At 42.2% G+C, this 23,944-nt stretch overlaps 2 protein-coding genes across 3 annotated transcripts; one reads left to right on the top strand and one right to left on the bottom strand.

Moving 5' to 3' along the window:
- Positions 1-6,750: 6,750 nt before the first annotated feature.
- On the bottom strand, positions 6,751-7,540 carry LOC123986475 (E3 ubiquitin-protein ligase rnf152-B). Its single transcript, XM_046074746.1, has one exon. It carries the CDS (start codon positions 7,538-7,540, stop codon positions 6,770-6,772), a length of 771 nt encoding a protein of 256 aa, XP_045930702.1. The 3' UTR covers positions 6,751-6,769.
- A 3,673-nt stretch (positions 7,541-11,213) lies between these two features.
- Positions 11,214-23,871, top strand: sgpp2 (sphingosine-1-phosphate phosphatase 2). 2 transcript variants are annotated; one of them, XM_046074415.1, is made up of 5 exons: positions 11,214-11,586; positions 12,374-12,538; positions 19,115-19,294; positions 21,645-21,734; positions 23,240-23,871. In XM_046074415.1, the coding sequence occupies exons 1-5, from the start codon at positions 11,377-11,379 to the stop codon at positions 23,783-23,785; spliced, it is 1,191 nt and encodes a 396-aa protein (XP_045930371.1). In that variant the 5' UTR covers positions 11,214-11,376; the 3' UTR covers positions 23,786-23,871. The 2 variants fall into 2 exon arrangements, with proteins under 2 accessions (XP_045930371.1, XP_045930372.1); XM_046074416.1 differs by lacking the exon at positions 11,214-11,586 and adding an exon at positions 18,067-18,102 and having other exon boundaries at positions 12,411-12,538.
- Positions 23,872-23,944: the final 73 nt, after the last annotated feature.

Raw genomic sequence — 23,944 nt, 5'->3', positions numbered from 1 at the left:
TGGTCTTGATGTGAGCTTTTTCCAGTAGCCCAAATCATTGTCGCTAATTCATATTTCCCCTTTATTCTGAGCTTTAAAAAATAACAAAATTATCGAATTAATACTTTGGCATAGGCCTGTCCGACTAACAGAAACCCAACAGTGTCATGTAGCCTAATGCAACAAACAAAAAACATATAGCCTAACTATAACTTTTGCTTGTTATGATACATATTGCGTCTTTATAGGCCTATGAGGTGGACAAAATAGGAAAAACACCTTCAGTCAGATACAGGACCAGCACAAAGCACAGTCTCAAAATAATGAGAAGTGAAGAAAAGTGTGTCAAGAGTCTCAGTCCCGACAAAAGTAAACATTTAGAGTAAGTAACATAATTATTATTGGTGGGTTGATTTTAAATTAGTTTAGGATTATTTTGTGGCATTATATTTTACTTGATTGACAACAACCGCACTGAGCCAACTAGCCTATAGATCCATGATTTGACACCAAAATTTCTAGCCACCTTTTCCAAATTCAGTGAGGACTGAAAGCTCTTCATATGTAGTCTTACATGTAGCCTAGGCTATATACACACACAGCGCAACATGACTTTTTTCGGCCATGGTTTCTGCTGAATTTATTCTTCATCTCAGCTCTCACATGTAGCCCTAATTATAAAACCAAGACCGAACCTTCTGGCCTTATCCAACAATAGGCTGCAGTAGCCTAATGAGGCACTTGTGAGTTTTGCATTTGCAGATCTTTACGTATAATTGATAAGACCAAAAAAGACACATCATTGAGATTCCTCTATTCCTAATTGTGCCACCTGTCCGTAATATTCCTCTGCAAACTGTTTAACGCATGCTATCACACATGACCCCTAATTTGTTTCCACCCCATGGCCTCACATATGACACAAGTGTGTGCACCTCAAGGAATTTATTGTGGTTTTCAGACTGAGCACCAGTCAGCCGAGAACAGTCTGAAGGGGGACGTGCGCCACAGCAGGATACGACGCCAGGGCGGCCGTAAAGCCAGTCTAGCTCTGTGCCACTAAGAGAAGTGGGTGTATTTTCATCCTCAAATGTCTAATAATCAATATTGTCACCTCCCAAAAAAGGAGGTGTTTCTTTGAAAGTCCAGCTATGGACCCTCTCTCTTATAGGCCCTGAGTGTCGTGAGCCACAGCAGTCCCTAATCAATCACTGAAGCAAAGGTTCCGCTCCTGAGATCTGAAATCAGACAAAAGCTCGTTTTATTTCACTGTCCATCATCCGAAGAAAGGCACCTCCGTCCTCGCTATTTTAGCATCAAAGTTGATCCTTTGCACCGACGCACGAGAAGATGAAACGTTTGAAACGACTTGGACTAATTCAAATTTGACTCATTTAATTTAATTCTTGTTTTCGGACACATGGCAAAACAGCAGCATGGGTCATGTAGCCTATCTATAGGCAATCAAGCTACAATATCCAAGACAATAAAGCAAAATTGATAAACATGATCAAATATGAGACCTAGGCCTACAATAGACACGGCTTTTCCAAAGCGTGTATATGTGACGCATGAGATGCGATCGGGTTGGCGTGGAAGAATATTCCGTGGATGAGAGTGCAGGAAATAGACTATGTTTTCTGCCTCTGGTCAGCGCTGGGAAAGCCCTGAAACCTTCGTGTGACTCATGCAAAACTAAAGCCGAAAAGCGCCCCCAGCACCTGATCAGCCCTTTCATGTCTCAACCCACTCACCTATGAGCTACGGAGCAATAACTGAGGCCCGACGGGGGGGTGCCCACCGGAGTCCCTGTCATTCACCTTAATTTACGCAGGGAAGAGATATCCCACTGGCTAAGTAGGTTTCAATTAACATTCGCCTCTTTTGATGACTTTGGAAAAAGCGCCCTTCAAGTGTTGACTTTGCTTTCAAAAACGCGAGTGGACAATGGGTGGATGCTGGGTTTAAAATAAGCAGGGCTAACGGGGGTCTTTCACCTGCTAAGGAGGATGTCATTATCTTCAGGCAGAAGATTATTATCATGCCCAGAAATGAATGAATCCTGTTAGTTGACATAACATCGCTATAAAGAGAGGGGAAATGTGAGTTTGTTTTTGACTGATTTTACATTTGTAATAAACCAGACACACATTATTATGGGCTTTTGCATGCAGGCTTTGGGCACATATAAATGAATAGGCCACTGTTAACACGTGGGCCGCATAAATGTTTTCAAAACAGAATACATTTAAGGATGAACTATTACTGTATAAGCAGTTAGTTACAGTTAAAATTTGTTTGTGTTTCTCGTATCTGTACTGACTTATTCCTGAAGGAAGAAGCCATCAGTCTTTACGCTGATGAACGTGACGATTTGGGAGTGTCAGTGATCTTTTTGAAATTGGATATTTCAGCCAAGAAGGGGAAAAAACAGAGGGGGCAAATGGAAAACAGGGAAAGCCATGATGCATACCTTCTTTAAAAGCGACATTGAATCTCCGTGTCCAATCCATTACCGGGGGATGAAATTCAAAGTCAGAAATCTCGCTTGATGAGAAATAAATCAGTTGCATCACATGCTCTGCGTGGAGGGCATTCACAAACACAATGTGTTTGTCAAGTCGTCAATTAGTTTATATTTCACCAGATCACGGATACAACAATTCATACAACGATAGAGAGGCTAATAAAATTTTACTATGTTAATAAGGAATAATTAAGTGTATAATAATTTATATTATGACCTACAGTGAATCTACTGCGTTGGCTGCGTTATTGTAGCACATTCTTTAATTAACTTTAATATTATCTAATATTATAAAATGTTATTGTCCTTGATATTTTTATCTGCAATGGTAAAATCTATCTACATTTTCCTAAGATAATATAGTTTATATTCAGGTATGGCAGAACAGTGAGATAAAAGTAGAAATCACATCACAATTCTGCAAATTAACATTTTACTTATAGGCTAAAAGTAGGCTGTTGTAGTCTACACTGGAAATAGGAGTGAATTATAATCTACTTTAAGTAGGATATCAAAACTGAAAGAAGTCATTTAAAATGACCCCATTCAAAGAGTTAGCTTTGTATTATTGGAATATTATTAGGCTACAGATTCAAACTTAGGTAAAGCTTATTGTAACAACTTTATAGGCTACACTGCTGGACGTTTTAATCTGATATTTCATCATTTCTGATCATGTGTTTTATGTAAAATCTTGATCAGAAAAGTAGCAGCCTATAGCTGGGAAATAAACAGTGTAAAAAAGAGAGTAAAAAGTAGCCTATTAATGTAGTTGAGTGAAAGTATAAAGTTGCATATAACAGCATTAGTCTATAGTAAAGTAGTAAAGGCCTACCTCAAAATTATAGGCTACTTAAGAAACTTATAGTCTGGTTTATTAGGCTACTTCCATATTTTAAAGGTTAATTTTGTTTTACTTTTTAAAACACTCAACTTTGCTTTACTGTCTCTTGGCAAACTTTGAATGTTTGAAAGTTTTGTTGAGTGTTTCATACCAGGCCTGTCTGTACTAGTTTGAGTGATTTACTCAAAACGGAATAAGCATGTATATGTATTAATGTAGAGATAATGTTTTATTTAGCATCAGCCTACATGTGGGAGACATAAGCAGGAAAAAACATAAATTATTAACATTATTAATTATTAACTAGCCTAAAAGTGGTAAGATATGTTTATTTTTCTGTTGTTGACTGACAAAGTCACTTGAGAACAACAAGAGTGCAAGAAAGTTAAAAGGTTATACAAAGAGCAAAATGTCTGTTGAGAGGCATTAAAATTCATTAGCCCAGCATCCTTACAAAAACATGCTGTCTGATTTTATTTGTTGTCATGGCTAATTTGTAAACACAAATTTACCTCAAACTCTTTTCCAGCAGGGCCTAATCACAGTAGCTGATTGAAAAATACAGCTAGGCTCAGATCCAAAAAGCTGTAGTGTTGTGCTGCTGCACTCATCTGACCAATCAGTCAACAGAGACTTGTTTACAAGGTGCTGAGAATGTAAAAGAAATGAGGGAGGTATATTATTTAAGGCTACATACTGTGTGACAGCCTGAATTTATGGGGCGTGAAAGTTCTGCTTAATGTAAAGTCTGTACGTCCTAAATGGTAACCTGTAATTGGATGGTGACTGGTCAACATTGGTTTATATCTATTCTGTTTATGAGGGGGAAATCTTGTTGCTGAATGGCTTAATTTATATCAACTAAAAGGGAGCCTTGTATGAACAAGTAAACACGTGATATTAACGACATCCAGCCCATATTGAAAAATGTATTTACTTTTAATCAAGTTTTAGCCACCAGAAGTTTACACAACTAGACCTGCATGAGAAATGAAAGTTGACACAGAGGGTTTCTCTTTTTATAACATGTAGCAACATTTGTCTTCCAGTAGGGGGCATATTTGATGCACAGCAGCAAGGGCCATATCTTCAGTCAAGCATTGTGGGTACCATCATAAAATACTGATTGGTAACAGGCTATTCTGTCAGCTGTCACTGTATTAAGACAAATAATTAGTGCCATGGTTAGTCATGTTTCCTTTATTATGACTGAAATGTGTTTATGTATGTAAAACAGCACATAAAGAACATCTCTCTGTGCAAATACATTTGGTACTTAACAACAACCACAGATTCTCATAAAAACCAACAACATTTTCAAGGTCCTTTGAAATAAATACAATATGCTTACATTTGTCAAAGGTAGACCCTGATACTTGTGTCAAATAAGAGGGTGAAAGTGCATCATCAGAAAGTTGGGAAAAAAGTTGAGCAGGATGATTGAAGCAAGCATGGGAATCAGATAGAGGAGGGTGGGGTTCAAGAATCATGTTGGATTATTTTTTGCTTTTGTGAGGTAGGGGTACCATGAGTGCGCAAGGGTAATAAGTGCTTACATTAAATCACTTTGGTATCCGAATCATCTCCGAATTCTATACTAAATGCTGAGAGGAAAGTCAGGGAGCCTGAACATAACACAGGAGTGCAATACACATGCTTCATGGAGCATCACACGTTTGTCCAAATTAGGGTCTTACACTGCACCACAGATAACTTTTTGCTATATTCAAGAATAATAAATAAATAATTGTATAGTTTGTAGCAACAGTTACATACACAGAATTTACCAACGGTTCACAGTAATATTCATAAGAAGAAGTTCGCTTTTTTGATTACACTGTGTGGTCTGAAGCTGATTTCACTGAAGTTCATTCAGTGTTTCTGTTTTGAAACAGATGTTTCTGAGAGGGGGAAACCCATATCAACCGAATTATATTAAGTTTTAGTTTAGCAAAGTTAAAGATTTGCATTGTGTAAGTGCAGGCACTGAAATAACACACGCTTTCTCGGCCCATACTGTAGCATTTTGTTTCTTTCTGATCTCAGCCACACAGCTCATGGGGCTCTTTAAGTTTTCAGAGGTAATGATGACTCCTAACAATCTCAGAGGAACCAGAGTGACACCACATATGTCTTTTTATAAGTTGTGCACCATGTCTAGCCTGGCCAAGAAACAGAGATTCTCACATGTGGCTTTGAAGGAAGAAGACGAGTGAACTTGAACATGGAAGCAGTGGCAGGCAAACTTCAGCCTGGATTGTACCTGTTTAATTCATACTCATAGTATCTATTCTGACCTTTATTCAAAGCCAGATGCAAAGACCCACATTTTTCACAATTATAAAAAGTTGCTGATTTGGGAGGCAGCTCCGTGTTGTAAACCCTGTTTTCAACTTTCGACGTGTGAATAATGTGACAGAAAGAGGAAATCCCTGCCGACACCCCAGCTGGACGCTGTCTGTGGCAGGAGGCCCATGCATGATTTTAATCATGATTACGGTGACGTTTTGCTTCATTCAGCAACAAGGTGAGGCACACGAGTCAGGAAAGACAATGTCCCTTCTGTTTAAAAAAACAGTAAAAACAGAAAGTCTTGCCCTTTCAAGAGCTTAACATGCACAAAAGTAGCCAAACACAGAGTCAAAATCACAAACTATAGCTTTGAACCCCTTTGAAAAACCTGTAGGAGGTGCACTTTTCATTGTGAGAAAGAAAGCGGCGCCATCCTGTAGGATAAATTAGAACACAAGGATGAGGAAGGTCTTCAAGAAAGGCTGATCACACCTATCCTATACCACTCACCACTTCTCTGTGGACTATTTACAGTTTGGATTGTAAATACGACTTCTTTGTAACGGAATTACATTTTAGAGGCTTCTCGCACAAACGTCCAGGCCTCCATAAAAAACAAAATCCACCGGCTGAATACTCAAAAGTGAACATTGCCAAATATCTGTACAATACAATAGTGCTTTGTTGAGATATAAGAGTGAATCATCTGTGGACTGTTATCATACAGTGAGTGGCATAGTGGGTTATGCATATTATCAACCAGGATAGAGAGGGGAGGGGATCAAACCCTGGAAAAAAGCACTTCACATTCAGTCATCAAACCAACCAGACCATCACCAGGGGTCTAAAAGTCTTGGACAAGTTCACTCATCAAGATGCCTAGTCAACTGGGCCTACTGTAAGTTCAAGTGCATAACTTGAGGAAAAGATTATCAAGGATCATGTCGCCTATTGCTCCAAAAAATATGAAGGCCTTTGGGTGCTTGCTGTACTGATAAAAGGCCATTTTGGATGAGAATGATTTCTAGAAAAAGTAAAGGGACCCGGAGTATCAGTTGTCAGTATTATGTACATAACCACACACCCACAGTACAACATCTTCATCACTAGTCAGAGCCAGCAGCCTATCAGGCGTTTCTCCTGGAGTTACTGGTGGCGGATGCGCGGCCGGTCTCGTGGTCCGGTCTGTATTTGAGCCAGCAGATGAGCCATGTGACGACCACCGAGAACATGGCCAGGATGCTGGCTACCGACAAGCAAATGGGTCCCGCCGGCGAGGGAGGAATGCTGTGACTGTGCACAAAGATCAGGCCCATGAACAGCAACACCAGCATGGACAGAAAGGAGAAGATCACGCAGACGCAGCCGGTGGTCAGCGCCACTCGCTTGCAGCTCTGACAGCTATCGTAGCGCACCGAGTCCTGGGAGAGGGTGGTGGCTGTGGACACGGTAGTGGACGGGGTCGCCTGGCTGACGCTGGTCGTCCCCGACGCCTCCTCTCGGCGGAGGGCGACAAGAGCTGGGTGCAGCGGGGGAGGGTACGGCGGCAAAGCGTCCTGAGGCAGGGGGTCCGAGTCGATGTAGAGTGGAAAATCCTCCGTCACCTTGGTGTTGTTGGGCAGGTTTTGTATCCGATAATCCGGCACCGGAGTCCGGTGGCGACATACGGGGCAGCTGATGCGCCATGGCCTCTCCTCCCGGAGGTGAAGCGTGTTCAGACACTCCTCGCAAAACGTGTGCAAGCACTCAAGGATCTTAGGAGCCCGGCGGTCAAGGTCGAAATAATTGTAGCAGATTTTGCATTCGAACTCCTCATAGGGAAACGCCGAGGGGGCCTCGCCGGGGGGTTCTGCTCCGTTTGGTGCCAAATCTACCTCTGCCATGTCATCTTTCGCCATTCACATTCTCCGGTGAACACAAAGGGAGCTGGCGGACAGATGCTGATGACGGTGCACGTCTCTCCTCCTCTCCCCCTCCTATCCTCCCCGTTCATTGAAACGCCATCATCCCCACAGGCATTGTTGATAGGTTTTCATAATCCCCACCGCGTCCTTTATGAAGAGCGGTGCTTCTGCTGCTCAGTCTCAAATGATCGGGATCCCGGTTAAATATTAAAAAGCCCTCATTCCGTGTTCGGCTGTGTGGGAAGAGATGATGTAATGGTGGTGACTCCGATGCTAGAGCTCATCCATCCAGAGAGTCCGAGCATCCCACAAAACAGAGAGAGAGAGGGGGCGGGGGGGGGGGGGGGGGGGTTGTCGCCTTAAAATCTCGTTAAAGAGAGAGTGTTGTTGTTTTCAGTGCTCTGTGTGCGTAGGGAGCAGCTATGACAGCCATGCTCGGTCGCAACTCCTACGTAGGCTCGGCCATGCCAGACCATAGGATGCGCTAATTTGGTCAACTGGGGGCGTCAATTTACTGTTTCCTGTAACAGAAAGAATCTAAAGTCACACAATGTGCCAGCAAAACTTAGAATCAAACATGGGTCTGCATTGTCTTACATTACAAGATACTAAACGGAACAATGGCAGATGACTTATTCAGTCCATAGGGCCCATAAAAAGATAAGAGGTCAATTTGATTTTTAAAGAGAAGTGGCTCTAACGTTTCTGGAGTTTAAATTATGTCAGATTCATTTGGAGTGTGGAGACTCCAGGCATCTCAGAATGGTGCTGTAGAAAACCACAAATATTCCATTATGTAGGTTTTTTGTAGAACCTGTTTTGTGTGTGTGTGTATTATGTTTAAATACTACTAGTTGTATCGCTGCTTTTAGGTTGTCCAAAAAGCATTTTCTAATCTTGTAGACCTCACCAACCAGCACATTTACTCCAAAGTGGGCATACAAACTTTCAAAAGTAGCATTAATGTTAATCACTGTTAATAAATAAACAACAAAAACATTGCATCTTGTTTTGAGAGAGTAGAAATGGGCCATCGAAAGGGGTGAAATGATCTCAAAGATTGGGGTTTATTTATTTATATTTTTATTTAACCGGGACAATTCGCATTATATGTACTGTACCAGATATCGCTAAAGCTAATTTCCATCTGCAGTCCCTGGGCAGGTGCTAATAGTACAAAATATTTAAAAAAAATCTTTTTAAACAAATCCCAAATCCAAACCTTACATTTCATAAATATATACTGTAGATAAAGCTTCAAATAAGCCAAATATAACAAACTTAATGTATTCATGTGGTTAACTATTCCTCCAACTGATACTCACAAGATGTGGTTCTGAAGCCGATAGCTACAAATTCTTAGTGAGATTTCTCTTTATTCCATTTGATCATCATTCCATTCCAGTTGATCAGGCTACACTTAATCCATCCATCCAAATCACTCAGACCCATCTATTAAGTATAAACACATTAGTCCTGATTTGACTTTTTAATGAGGTTACAAGACACATGATTGTTGTTACATGCTATATTGTCAGATAAATGGCATGTGGTAATTTCCCTGCTCACCTGCTTGATAAATCCATATTTGCTGACATGACAAGTGAAACGTAGATTCAGTGTTCTTTTCAGCACCTAGACAGAGAACAGCATGCGAAAGTGGGCAAATGAACAGTTTCATAACAGGAGGGAAATTAAGTTCTGAACTAAGGGGTTACACACATTGCCTTTGATACATGTTAAGCCTCACAGACCAAAAACCCACGGAACTTGACCTTAAGCTAACTCGTAGATAATAGTGGTAAGAGTGCTCCACTTCTCTGACTGATGACCAGGGAGCTCCAAGTAGGCCTACATAAAGTCAAGTTTATAATTTCAATGCTTCATTTAAGATATAACCACATTTTCTGAAAATTACAAGATCATGAAATTGAATAAATTGGAAAAAAAAATTAAAGATGTTCAATAAAATGCTAAATTCTCTCTCAGCCACACACACACACACAGGCCTGCACGTAAATCCACAGTGTGTCCCGTAATGCAGAATATAAGAAGTGTTTTGTGCCCAAAATGGCCAAAATTATAATCATTTACTGCAGAAAACCTCACAGAATGACCTGTGCGAATGAAAGTTGCACCCTTATTTGGCTGCGTACTGTACTGTTATCAATGTACCTATGTTGTTTCTCAAACAATATATACAGACGTGGACAAAAGTGTTAAAGAAAGAAAATTGAAAATTAACTGATGAAAATCAGACATTGCTTTTGAATTGTGGTTCAACAGAATTATTTTAAAAAACAATCTGGCCTAGACAAAAATTATGGTACCCCTAGAAAAGATTGGAAATAATTTGACCATAGGGACACATTAAACTAAGGTGTGTCCTGCAATTAGCATCACAGGTGTCTTTAAACTTGTAATCAGTCAGTCTGCCAATTTAAAGGGTGAAAAGTAGTCAGTGTGCTGTTTGGTATCATGGTGTGTACCACACTGAACATGGTCCATAGAAAGCTAAGGAGAGAGCTGTCTCAGGAGATTAGAAAGAAATGTTAGACAAGCATGTTAAAGGGAAAGTCTATAAGATCATCTCCAAGCAGCTTAATGTTCCTGTGACTACAGTTGCACATTATTCAGAACTTTAAGGTTCACTGGACTGTTAGCCAACCTCCCTGGACGTCACAGCAAGAGGAAAATTGATGACAAATGGAAGTGACAGATAATACAAATGGTAACCAAAGAGCCCAGTACAACTTCCAAAGACATTAGAGTTGAACTCCTGGGTCAAGGTACATCAGTGTCAGATCATCAGTCGCTGTTTGAGCCAAAGTGGATTTAATGAAGGACAAGGAGGAGGACACCACTGTCATAAAAAAGCGAGACTGGAATTTGCCAAAATGCATATTGACAAGCCACAAAGCTTCTGGGAGAATGCCCTTTGGACTGATGAGACAAAATTGGAGCTGTTTGGCGAGTCATGTCAGCTCTATGTTCGCGGAAGCAAAAATTAAGCATACAAAGAAAAGAACACCGTACCTGAAGCATGGAGGAGGCTCGGTCATGTTTTGGTGCTGCTTTGCTGCATCTAGCACAGGGGGTCGTGAATCTGTACAGTGTACAACGAACTCTCAAGACTATCACGGCATTCTGGGTAAAATGTGTTGCCCAGTGTCAGGAAACTTGGTCTCAGTCGCAGGTCATGGGTCCTCCAACAGGATAATGACCCAAAACACACAGCTAAAAACACCCAAGAATGGCTAAGAGCAAAACATTGGACTATTCTGAAGTGGCCTTCTATGGGCCCTGATCTAGATCCTATTGAACATCTGTGGAAGGAGCTGAAACATGCAGTCTGGAGTGCTATTACTTTTGTCAGTTTCAAGTTATTCCAGGGACCATTGTGGGTTTTTCTCGCTTTACCGGGAGGGTACCAACAATTTTGTCCACGTCTGTATGTTGAACAATGTAACTGATCCCCATATCATCCGATGGTGGTCCACTTCATACATTGCTTACAGTTCTCGGTAATCAAAGATACCTCCACACATGCCCTGCTATCATGGGTATGAATTACACCTTTCTTTCGCTTGCTATAAATACTTTGTGATAACATCTGACCCATCCCAGTGTAAAGGTAAAGGACAAACGCTCCAGACAACCGGTTCAGCCTACTTCTGGCCCCGCCCCTCTGCTTACACCTGTGCAACGCACAGCAGCCGCACCTGTTCGGAGCTCTGCGCTCTGCCCGGGCAGTTTTCACCTTCCATTACCTCTCCCGCTCAGACAGTCCACATCAGCCTGCTACTGCACTTGTATCTCTTTCACCTGGCATGCTGGAGCTCCTGGCTTACCTGCAAGACTCGGAGCTCGTGGCCCGGTTCCAGAGACTATGTGGACTCATCCCCGTCGAAGCCGCGCATCCCGGCCGAGGGTGGACGCGCACTGCGAAAGGAATCCCGGTCCTCGCCCACGAAGGGAGATGGGACCGCCAGGATAAGAATTCAAACTATACACATAAGCAGAATGGACATGCTGTTGGTGTGAGTCGCTTGCTGCGCAAAATTGATCCTCTCAATATTTAAGTTCATTAAACCTGTAATTTGAATTAAACTAAAATGTATCAACCTTTGATTCCCACACAGTTTGAGATTAATTTAAAAGGAATAAATGGTCAACGTTAATGTGTTATTATTTTAAAACACTGCCATTGACTTCTGAAAACATAGGAAGTAGGTTAAACACGCAAGAGGTTTACGTGGCTAAGAGCTTACTACAACGAATATTGACATGTAGTTAGAGATGTTTAAACATGCAAAGTAAACTGTGAATGGCTTTTCTCATTTGACTGGGATGAGATCGGGTTGGACTGGGTGTCTGTCAGCCACCAGATCCTCCTGGCTTTGGAGAGATACAGAATTAGATAGATAACAGAGAGTCTGTGTTACAAATTGGAGGTGTGGGATTTGAAGGATGAGGTGGGTGTCTAAAGAAAGATGACATCTGTTTCATTATAAGAGGATCCAGTGTTTTTGGAACTTGATGCATACTAGAGACTAAAAGTTTTAGGCTTCTGCTGCATTGATATTGTCTCTTGAGTCTCTAACTCCTTGGAGTGCTACATTAATCAGATGAATAAAGAAATCCAATACATTTCGACTTGCTGGCTGGTATAAATCATGAAATGTAATGTAAAGAGCTGCAAAAAAGGTGAAATGTGTGTAGCCAAATTGGGTGTGACTGCAAGGTTGGCTGGTTGATCTAATCTGATACCTTTCCAGGATCCGTGTTTAGGCATATTTTGTGTTAATTAGTGTCTGTTCTCTGCAGGGCTGTAGCGGGCCTCCACAGTATGAGGTGAGGAATTGGCTGTTGCACCTTCTCTTCCTGTTCTCGTCAGGCCTGGGGCACGAACTCTTTTACATCACCTGTTTGCCATGCATACACTGGAACCTGGACCCATTCCTGTGCCGACGCCTGGTCAACATGTGGACAGTAAGTCACAGCTGGAAAGGAAGTGTGTGTGTGTGTGTGTGTGTGTGTGTGTGTACACGTCAGTCAGACCACCTCAGCGTGCACAAACGCAAAGTCTGGTGCCCATTCATTCAACAATGCCACCTCTCTTCCCTTTTCCTCTTCGTCTCCCTCTCTTCACCTTTCAACCTCCTTTCATCCTTCTGCCCCCCAGTGACCTGTCTCTGACACCACCATGTTCATACATCCCCAGGCCTGGGGGCCACTTTGGCCAGCCTGACCGGGGCCCCTGACATGGTGACACATCACACATGAGGACACATCAGTGTAAAAAGACCGCTAGGATCTCTCCTTCAGATGTTTATTGCGATAGAATCCAGCACATTGCGACAAGAGACCCCGAAAACATGTCACATGGGATCCCAGAAGGAGTATATTTGGCACTTCACAGGCAGACAGACACAGACAGCTATACACCCTCACTCCTGCAGTGAGTGTGATGGGCAGTCTGTTTTTGTGCCCTTTGTGTCCCTGCCCCGAGCACTTGGTGGGTGCCCTGTGTCTGAACTCCTTGTTAAGCCCCTCCAGGGAAGAGATACCATTCTTCTGGCATCCTGGCTGCACCAGGCCCCTGTATGAACTCCTTTCAAACACACATAAACACCAACACACACACATGCTCGCACTCCGCACCTCGCCTGCTAAACACACTCATTGCCCTCCCTCTAGTTAGACATTACCAGCTTTACTCTGTGTTCTCCTCCCCCTAGTCTACCAGCAGAGTGTTTTATTGGCCTCATCAGCCCTCTGAGCTTTCTCTCTCTGGACTGACCATTTGGTCTGTCAGCCCTCGGGGCGCTTTACCCCACACTTCTAACTTCTAACAGCACCCTGCCATTGTGCTAGTGGAGTTATCTAAGGTTCATGGAGGGCTGTGCACTCTCTCTCTCTCCTCAGTCGCTGTCTCACACACAAATCTGGCAGCTCATGCCAATGACTAAAGTGCAATGATGCAAATTAAGACTTGTATGCATGAGAAAATACATTACAGGCCCATGAATGACACACATACACACATTATACACACATGTACCTTTTGTGCCCTTCACTACTCTCTGTTGCCTTACTTGCAGGGTGACTTTGGTTGACTTAGAGAACAATAACTGTCATTAACCATATGGTCATGAATTACATTGCTGTGTGCATTATTGTTGCATAGTGTTATGCAGATTATACACCTACTGTGCTGTTTGTAATATCAAAAAGCTCAACTTTACATAATGACATACAGGGCATACACTATGATGAACTGAAGAATGTCTGGAAAGAAACTGCATGTAAAGTTTCCACTGTGCTCACAGAGATGCTCATACTCAATGACACAAACTCACTTAATTCCCAGAAGATAAAACCTTTTCAGCTAAATGGCCTTCTTCTGTCATGGATCAGCCTTCGGTGAGGACAGCTAGACATCAGAAAGTGTTCCCTCTGTGAGTTAGAAGACTTCTCATCACTTGAGAGAGTGCGACCCCGTCCTTGTAGTGATGCTGCAAGGAAACTGTGGTCACTGCTGTTTGTACTGGCATAATGACTACATTTTTCTGCTACAACATCAGGGTGCCTAAGAATAACCTGAACAATAATTTAACAATTTTCAAATTATAATTGACATCAGTTAGTAACACACCATGAGCAATAAATTAAGAAAAGTATTGTATTAATGTGACGAGACTAAAGGCAGGGACACGCATGATTAGGCGACAATGAATATGACGAATATGTCTGTTTCAATCTGGGTCAGTTGGTGTTGACAGTCGCAGATAAAATCATATATGTAAAGATTCTAACCTTCAGATTTAGTCCAGGTTGGCTGTCAAAGTAAAAGATCTGTGCAAGTTTCAGTTTTGCCCCAAGTGAGTCTACAACCGACCAAGTAAGGTTGTACTTAGGCGAAGCAGTGCTTTGAGCTAAATACCAACATCAGCTAACTAATTACAATGACAATGCTAACATGTTGATGTTCAGCCTGCAGGTTTAATGTGTGCCATGTTCACAATCTTAGTTTAGTGTTTTAGCATGCTAACATTTGCTAAATGGCACTAAACACAAACTACAGCTGAGGCTGATGGGAATGTCAGTCGTTTTGCAGCTATTTGGCCATAAACCAAAGTATTGCAAACACTTTGTCACTCAGATCATGTTAGCATGCTGACGTTAGCATCAGCCTCAGAGCATTTTCTATAAATTAGGTTATTTATTTGTATTAATGGAGAAGTGAAGGCCCACTCAGCAAAAAACGAACTGCACAAAAAGAGAAAAAAAAGTATAACAAGTTTGTAAAAGACCACAAGAGGGTTGTAAGTCAATGAGCAGGCAGACTGAGCACAACTCCAGACCCAGAACAAATTCTGCTGCCTTATTAAGGCTTTCTCAGTACATTGCAGGAACCATACTGTGGGGATTTGGCATATTGGCTCCACAGTCATAATATAGAGGAACTCATATGCATTTCATATCTGCAGAAAATATTTCTTTGTTCAAGAGAGCAGACAGCAGCATTACTCCCAAAACACCCATTTTAAAAATAAACCTCTATTGTGAGTTGATGATGAGTTCTACAGTCAGTGAAGTTAAACTTTTAGTGGCTTTACTTTTTAAATCTTAAAAGATGTTTATAATGTAAAATGTGTAATGTGTAAAAGAATTTAATAAACGTATAATTCATCATGACCAGTGTTGGAGAGAACCTTTCCAAAATGCATTTCTGTTAGCATAGCTTTATAGCTTCATAGCTTTCCTTTACCATGGTTGTGACTGTGCTGTTATGCATCACAAAAATTGTAACAGTAACCAAAATAGCTATTTATTATGTTGCAGTGGAAAAGAACAAACATCTTGTGTGTTTTCAGTGACCTGTGCAATAGCCCCTCTTCCCTACACACACACACACTCACTCTGATCCACATGTTGACAGATCAAAGTCTAAAGCTGCCCTGGCCTCGATCAATACACTTAATTACGAGAAAACACACACTCTAGCACACCTGTCTGTGTGTGTGTCATGACCTGTTTTTAACTCTTCCCTTAATCTGACCTGCTTCAACCTTCGACGTGACTCGTGCAAAGAAACCAATGAGATACACTGGCTTTACTGGAGGCAGTTGAATATGATATTTGTGTCGACTGTGAGGGCGGGGGGTGGGGCGAGGGTATCATCTCGTGCAAGCGCTCGAACTGGTAGGCAGATTCATTGTGTGATGGCAGAGGGGGAACACCGTCGATGTTGTGCACACAGTATATGGCTTGTTGTATGAATACACGGTCATGGTGAAAGGATGGGGTCAGACGTGCTAAATGGGTTTACAATTGTCTGTCCTCCGTTTATTGTCCATGGTACCAATTATTCTGTCTGGGTGCATGAATGTAGGTACTTAACAAACGTTTTATTCAGGCACAGCAAGACGAGAAAGAGAGATGGGGGAAAAAAAAGATTTAGCTATTGACCTTATTGTTGGAAGTCGTTCTCTCCCTTATGCTCATATAAGTTAATCTCTGTCAGCCTACAATGGTCTGGGGCTGTTAAGGCACCAGAGTTCCAAGTTAGAGACGACGGAGATAGAGCCTTAAGGCTGTTAGCTTACTTTAGCATAAACACTGTCAATGTCAATGTAAATGTCAATTTTATTTCTATAGCACATTTAAAAACAACAGTTGCAAAGTGCCGAACAGGGTCGATGTCAAATACATAAATAACATATACAAAAATTACTACAGCCAAAGTGAATCACAGGGAAAAAAACAACAACACTCTAAAACATCAGAAACCAGGTTAACGCAGGTTAAAAACTACTGCAAAAAGGTACGTCTTAAGCAGCGATTTAAATGTTTGTAGGGCTTTAATATGCACGGGGAGGCTGTTCCATAGGATGGGAGCGCCCACTGCAAAGGCTCTATCGCCCTTATTTTTTTAGCTTTGATCTCGGGACATCCAAGAGCAGCTGATTTGTTGACCTCAGTGCTCTAACTGGAGAATGGTGGCGTAAGAGATCAGCCAGACAAGGTGGCGCCAGACCATTTAGGGCCTTAAAAACAAGCAATAAAATCTTAACATCTATCCTATAACGGACAGGTAGCCAGTGGAGGGAGGCCAAGACAGGCGTAATGTGTTCACGCTTTTTTGTTTTAGTTAAAAGGCGAGCAGCTGCGTTTTGGACTAACTGGAGGCTATTTAAAGATTTCTGATGTAGACCCATGTATAATGAATTACAATAATCCAGCCGAGCAGTAATAAAAGCATGGATGACTTTTTCAAGGTCTTTGAGAGGAAGATAGGCCTTTATTTTAGCTAGAAGTCTTAACTGGAAGAAGCTAGTCTTGACGACTGCACTGATTTGCTTATTGAAAGTGCATGAGGTGTCAAAAGTAACACCAAGATTTTTAATAGAGGATCGATTTTGGGAGGCTAAGGGGCCCAAAGTGCCAAGAGGGTCACCCAGTATGTCTAAACGTCCATACGTGATGATCTCACAATGTCATTTTCATTCAGAGCGAGGAAGTTCAACTCCATCCAGGTTTTTACCTCCTTTAAGCACTGAAGGCTAGGGAACCTGCTAGCTTGACTCTATCCGCAGTTCAGAAAGCATGCCTATCAGGACCTTTTTAAAGTTAACTAATTCACCTCACAGTACTACTTTGGGTTATGTCTAAATACCTGCAAAACAAATAACATTCCATCCAGCCTCAACTGTAACTCAGTATATAGTGCCAATTAGTAAATGTTAAAATACTAAACGATATACAATATACCTGCTGAAAATCAGCATGTTAGCATAGTGACATTTACTGCTTTGCTAAGCCTCACAGAGCTTCTGGCATGGCGGTAAAATACTGGTGTTGCTACATTTCTTTTTATGTATGGATTAAATAAGCAAGATACAATGTACAAATGAGATGTGGTGGTGCCGTTTTGCGTATATTAAAGGGAGTCCCCCCCCCCCCCGCTCCCAGTCTTTATGCTAAAACTAGCCTAAATGGGCTGGCACAGAAAGTTTCAGAAATGTGAGTATTTCCCACTACTCTACTCCTTTAAGGTTAATCTTAATGTCACAGCATACAATGCTATTTTAAACAATTGCATAACTTGGCATAACATGACAATGTCCACATGCACAAAGCCAGGTTTGTAAAGAAATGTGTTTCCCAGTTTGGTGTGAAACAGCTTGACTAGCCTACACCTGACCTCAACCGCATTCAACAACTTTTGGATGAAGTGGAACACAGACTGCGAGGCAGGCCTTGTCACCCAACATCAGTGGCCGATCTCAATAATGCTCTTTTGTCTTGTTGTTGGCTGAATGGAAACAAATTCCTGCAGCCAGGTTTCAAAATGATGTCCAATCTCTGCTGCCACTCTTCAAGGAAATATTTTGGATATTATAGCAGCTTTTTATTTCTCCTAGTTTTGGAATGATAGAGTGTAATCTCTGTAATATTTATGTCCATTTTCCATCTCTTTCTTTGTCACTTTGTCATCCCTCTCTATCTGCCAGCCTCTCTGTGTCTACAAGTTGCTGCACTAACAGCAGGTCAGTAGACTCACGTTGATTTCTCATTTGCCATGGTAACAACAAGCATTTCCTGATTACAGTGTCAATAGAGATAGTAATAACAACCTTTCTTTTCTCTCCCTTAAACACACACATTAGTGTCCTGCTTGCTCTCTTTGCGCTGCCTCCCTCTGCTCCTCACTAAGACAGCCATTCATTAAATATACAAGGCAGAGCTTTAAATAAACCTGGAGCTGGAGCAGGCTGCCCCTCCGAGGGCCGCTTGGGATCTCATGAAAAAGAATAGGCAGCATATTTGGCAGGAGACACACACCCATACCTATACACCACCCCATTCACACGTGCACACACACACGCGCGCACACACACACACCTTGCACTGACTGTTCAAGAGCCGTCTGTCTGACCCCACCAGCTGAAGACGCTGTGTCAGCAAACCCTGCCTTCGTCAATTCTCAGTTTCTTACAATAGATTTAGTTACTGTATGACTGCAGCATCTGCACTTTATACCAGGGTGGGTCGTCACTCTTTTTTCTTCCTTTTGCTTTTTTTGTTGAGTGGGAATGTGATGAGAGTGGGGGTGATTATTTATTTATAAGAGTGTGGTTAGTTTTAGAGCATAGCCTAATCAGAATTTGACTTCCTCTACTCATTATTTTATTATCATCTTCCTCCGTCTCTAATTTGTGGTTTTGTGGCCAACACACTGCAGTACTCTTCAATAGTCCTTTCTGGTATTTCACTGTAATGATGCTGTAGACTTATTTATGTCAGGTATAGATGATAAATATATACTTCATTAAGCTAGCAATACTATTTAAATTCCCTGCATTCTTTAAATAGAGTCAGTGATGCAACAGACAGAGACCATATTAATGCTTTTTTTTCATTCATCCGAATTCATGTTAACTAGTACAAAATCTGATATAAATGTTAGGTTTTTTTCTAAAAATTACATCTGAATATGACCTGAAAGATATTTGGTGGGATCCTACTTCCAAGAGACACATGTCCTCTCTCCTGTCTCAGGTGGTGATGTACATCGGCCAGGTGTTGAAAGATGTGTTGAAGCTACCTCGCCCTCTCTCACCCCCTGTGATCAAGCTGGAGACACGTGTCGATGCAGAGTACGGGCTGCCCTCCACCCACGCCATGGCCGCCACCGCCATCTCTTTTACAGTTTTACTAAGTGCTCCCTCCAGGATACAGGTGATCACTGACAGCTGTGATGAAATATAGTAAAACAGCTCAACTCTTGGCAGCTGTGAGCTACAGTACTTATTCACAAATGTATTATGCTCTGTGATGCTTTCAACTGCATCTCAGGAGTCAAAGGCGTCAAAGTCATCAACCAGGAGTCAGTGGATGGTGAAGAATGATCAAGGAGAAAACTAGTGGGTGGATATCCGTGAGATTTGGTTCACACGGTCATGTTCCCCCCAGGAACCAGCACCTTGGTTCCATCATACTAAGTTCATGACCAAATACCTGGAAAACTAAAGACATTCCCATAAGCCTCTGCTGCATGCTAGCACGCTAAACTACATGTTAAACATTATACCGGCTAAACATTAGCAATTTAGTATTGTTATTGTGACCGTGTTAGGAATGTTGACTCCAGCATTTAGCTCGATGCACTGCTTTGTCTAATGACAGACTCATAAAGCAGCTTGCACGGCTGTAGATTCTTAGTCTTGTTTTGCTATACGTTACCCATGGTGGAAAATTTATTTCCATGCTTCGATTTTTACATGAGATATTTTTTCTTACTTTCAAAATCTAAATACATAATCTTTCCTGTGAATGATTATGGAAACAAAACACCATTATTGTCCCATAGTATTTGTCATGATTTTACTCAATAATAACCAAGGTAGATTGAACACTTCCAACTGAGGATTAACAACATCATCAAGCTACAGCGTCAGTCTGATATTTAGAGACGACTATAATGATTACTGTAGGCCTACATCGTTTCTTGATTGGCACCTGTGATTACTGAAACTGTGGTAGTCAATGGTTACATTACTCATTACTATGAGAAATGATATTACAGCCATTCCTGACTGCAAATGATGTACTTACACCTCATTAGAGTCAGGAAGCGTAGGCTGTGGATGTTGAACTGTGGTTGTGACCCTAGGTATCTCATTAACACTGCTATTAGATTGCCATTGAGTATTATGGATTCCTAGCAAGGCACCAGTGAAATTAGCCTATCCAAATGAGGAGCTTCACTCAAATCAAAGTGTTGAATGTAGTACAATTGTACAATTTGAGGCACTGGGAGCCTGTGGACAGCAGCTTGCTTACTGGTAGCTGAGTGGGGTGAAGGGAGTGGCCCCACTGTCCATCAGTGAGTCCTGACTGAGCTGTTGGACAATGGGCAGGGAGGTGCGGGGCCAGCAGTCACCATCAGTCACCATCAGCCACACCCGTCGCGCTGCTGTTTGGTCTTCTGATGGACTCAAGTGAGTCAATGACTGTCAGTCTCCACCTCCCCACCCCTCCTCCTCCTGACTCTACCCCTCTTTATCTCTCCCACTCTACTGCCAAGTCAATAAAACACTCAGTGGCCCAATCACAGGCTGTCTTAATCAAGCGCTGTTTTAATGAAGGCTTGAGAGAATGCTAAATCCTTCAGTTAGTAGTTTACAGCCTCTACAGCTGTCAGCCTGATTTATGGCCACATCATTTCAGCTGTTTGCCTTCATTTTTGGTTGCCTCAAGGTCATAGAAATCATCTCAATAACCCAGAGACAACCCATGTACACTAGAGCACTTAACTGTGGCCTGAAATTCCGCAAGGATTCCCCTGAAAGAAAAGAGCATGCATAGCTATAGATGAGTAGCGGGCTGTTGCAGAGGCTCCTGAATGGCCACAAGGCCCTGGGGCAATTCGCCTGGTTCCCAGAGCAGGTCGGAGGTCGCGACAGTCAATCACAGAGTGACCCCCTCCTGTTCATGGCATCCTTTGTGGCCATTCAAAAAAACCCTCTCTTCATGAACTACCACTCAATAGGCTTCCAGCTGCAAAAGACAGGAAAAGACACAGGAGGAAAAAAAGGCAGGGGGGGGGGGCACAGGAGGGGAGGGTGGAGGAGGTGAATGAATACACAAGGCCTCTCTTCTCACTGTTATTGAAATGGAGGGGGAACAAAACCTGCCGCCATAGGTAAATGAGGGAGGGGAGAGTGGATGGTGAGACAGTAGAGGAATAATGGAGCAGTGACTTGATGACGGGCAAGTGACAGAGAGAGGAGTTACACGTTGCCATTAAGAGGATTGATGAATGGATGATTTGATCACAACCTAACAGGTTGACCAAAAAGAGGAGGAAGGGTCAAAAAACAAATCACAACTGTATTGTTTTTTTCACTAAGGAATGTTAGGAATGTTGGGCACACGTGACACATACCATTGTACTTTCACAGATTCAGCTTTTATCAACCTGTGGTATTTGTTAGTGTGTGTGTGTGTGTGTGTGTGTGTGTGCGTGTGTGTGTATCTACTGTCACCGTGATGGTTAGTGATCTAAGTGTGTGTTTTTGTGTCTCAGTTCCAGTTCGAGGTGGGTCTGCTGATCGCAGTGACGCTGTCGTCTTTGGTGTGTCTGAGCCGCCTCTACACTGGCATGCACTCAGCTTTGGTGAGCTAGTCCCTCCGCACGTGTGCGCACACACTACAGCATAAAATATTCAAGCTCAACGCAGGATTCATAATTCATATGTGTCTGGTTTAACTGTCTGGCGGGTAATATTTCTTTCCTAAATATACATAAATTCAATATTTTGAGAAATACGCTTTCTTACTGAGAGTTAGATGAAGATTGAAAACACACTAATAAATGGCCGTTTACATAACACAAGGCGAAAGCCAGCAGCCAGTTCGCTTAGCTTAGCAGAAAGACTGGAAACAGTGGGAAAGAGCTAGGCTGGTTTTATCCAAAGGTAACGAAATCCACCTATCAGCACCTCTAAACCTCACTAATTAACACATACACTCACTGGCCACTTTATTAAGTACACCTGTTCAATTGCTTGTTAACACAAATAGCTAATCAGCCAATCACATGGCAGCAACTCAGTGCATTTAGGCATGTAGACGTGATCAAGACAACGTGGGATGGTTGTTGGGCCAAACTGCTGATCTACTGGGATTTTCACACACAACCATCTCTAGGGTTTACAGAGAAAGATCTGAAAAAGAAAAAACTGAGGCTACAGTTCACACAGGCTCACCAAAATTGGACAATAGAGGATTGGAAAAATATTGCCTGGTATGGCAAGTCTCGATTTCAGCTGCGACATTCAGTTGGTAGGGTCAGAATTTGGCGTAAACGACATGAAAGCATGGATCCATCCTGCCTTGTATCAAAGGTTCCGGCTGGTGGTGGTGTAATGGTGTGGGACACTTTGGACTCCTTAGTACCAAATGAGCATCGTTTAAACGTGACAGCCTACCTGTGTATTTTCCCTTTGACCAGTGTACCCATCTTCTGATAGCTACTTCCAGCAGGATAATGCACCATGTCCCAAAGCTCAAATCATCTCAAACTGGTTTCGTGAACATCAATGAGTTCACTGTACTCCAGTGGCCTCCACAGTCACCAGATCTCAGTCCAATACAGCCTCTTTGGGATGTAGTAAACGGGAGCTTCGCATCATGGATGTGCAGCTGACAAATTTGCAGCAACTGTGTGATGTTTTCATGTCAACATGGACCAAAGTGTTTCCAGCACCTTGACAAAGAATTAAGGCAAAAGGGGGTCCAACCCCCTCAGTATTAGCCAGGTCTACCTAATAGGGCAGTGAGTGTATAATCTGTAAAAATGACAAACGTAAAACAAATAAACATACAAATGACAGGCTGTGGTTTTACAGGGGTTGTGTGTCGCAACATTTGGAAAGTTATACAGTAGGGTTTTTTCCATATTAAACAAACACAAGGCAAGGCAGATTTTGTTTTTGTCTGACAGCCAGTGTATCTAAGCTAAGCTAACTGGCTTCTGGCGGTAGCCTAATATTTAACAGGCAGACTTGAGAGTGGAATCAATCTTCTAACTCTTTCTCGCAAAAGCATAGACAGTACTTGTATTTCAAACTATTGCTGTAGGTGTTCAGTGGTAAAATATTCTCAATGTCCCGTTTTCAGGATGTGATCTGTGGTGCTTCCATCTCAGCCATCCTCATGTTCCTCACCTACCCATATTGGGACACCTTGGACCATTTCCAGCTCACCAGCTGCATCTCCCCCATTGTGGCATTGTCATTGCCCCTCTTCCTCAGCTACACATACCCAGAGCTGGACCATTACAGCACCACGCGAGGGGATACGACGACCATTCTAGGAGTAGGTGCCGGGTGCTCTATTGGATACTGGGTGAATGAGAAGCTGGGACAGACGTTTGAGCCCCAGGGGGTATTACCTGTTCCCCTACCCACACTGACGGCAAATGCACTGGCACTAGGTGCTGCCCGCTTCCTTGTGGGTGTTGTAGCATTAATAGGAACTCGACAGGTTGTGAAAACACTGAGCCTGCAGGTGTTGTATTTCTGGTACAGAGTGCCAAAACATGACGACAGTGCCAGAAGGAGGAGAGAGATTGAAGTGCCGTATAAGTTTGCCACATACATGACTGTTGGACTTGTCAATTCTATATTGGTCAACAGAGTCTTCATTCTACTGGGGCTACTATGATCTAAAAACACAAGACTCGTGTAACGATCTTAAATTACAACAACAAAAATGTACCTCTTATTTATTTGTGTGTATCAAATGATCTTTAAAACAAGGAGCATCCTCTGGTAATGATTGAGTGTAATTATAACCGAAATAAAAATAGTTTGCAATAGCTTA

The sequence above is a fragment of the Micropterus dolomieu genome, linkage group LG17, assembly GCF_021292245.1.
Source record: "Micropterus dolomieu isolate WLL.071019.BEF.003 ecotype Adirondacks linkage group LG17, ASM2129224v1, whole genome shotgun sequence".
NCBI lineage: Eukaryota > Metazoa > Chordata > Actinopteri > Centrarchiformes > Centrarchidae > Micropterus > Micropterus dolomieu.
The sequence above is the reverse complement of the archived record's forward strand: the minus strand, read 5'-3'. Positions and strand labels throughout refer to the sequence as shown.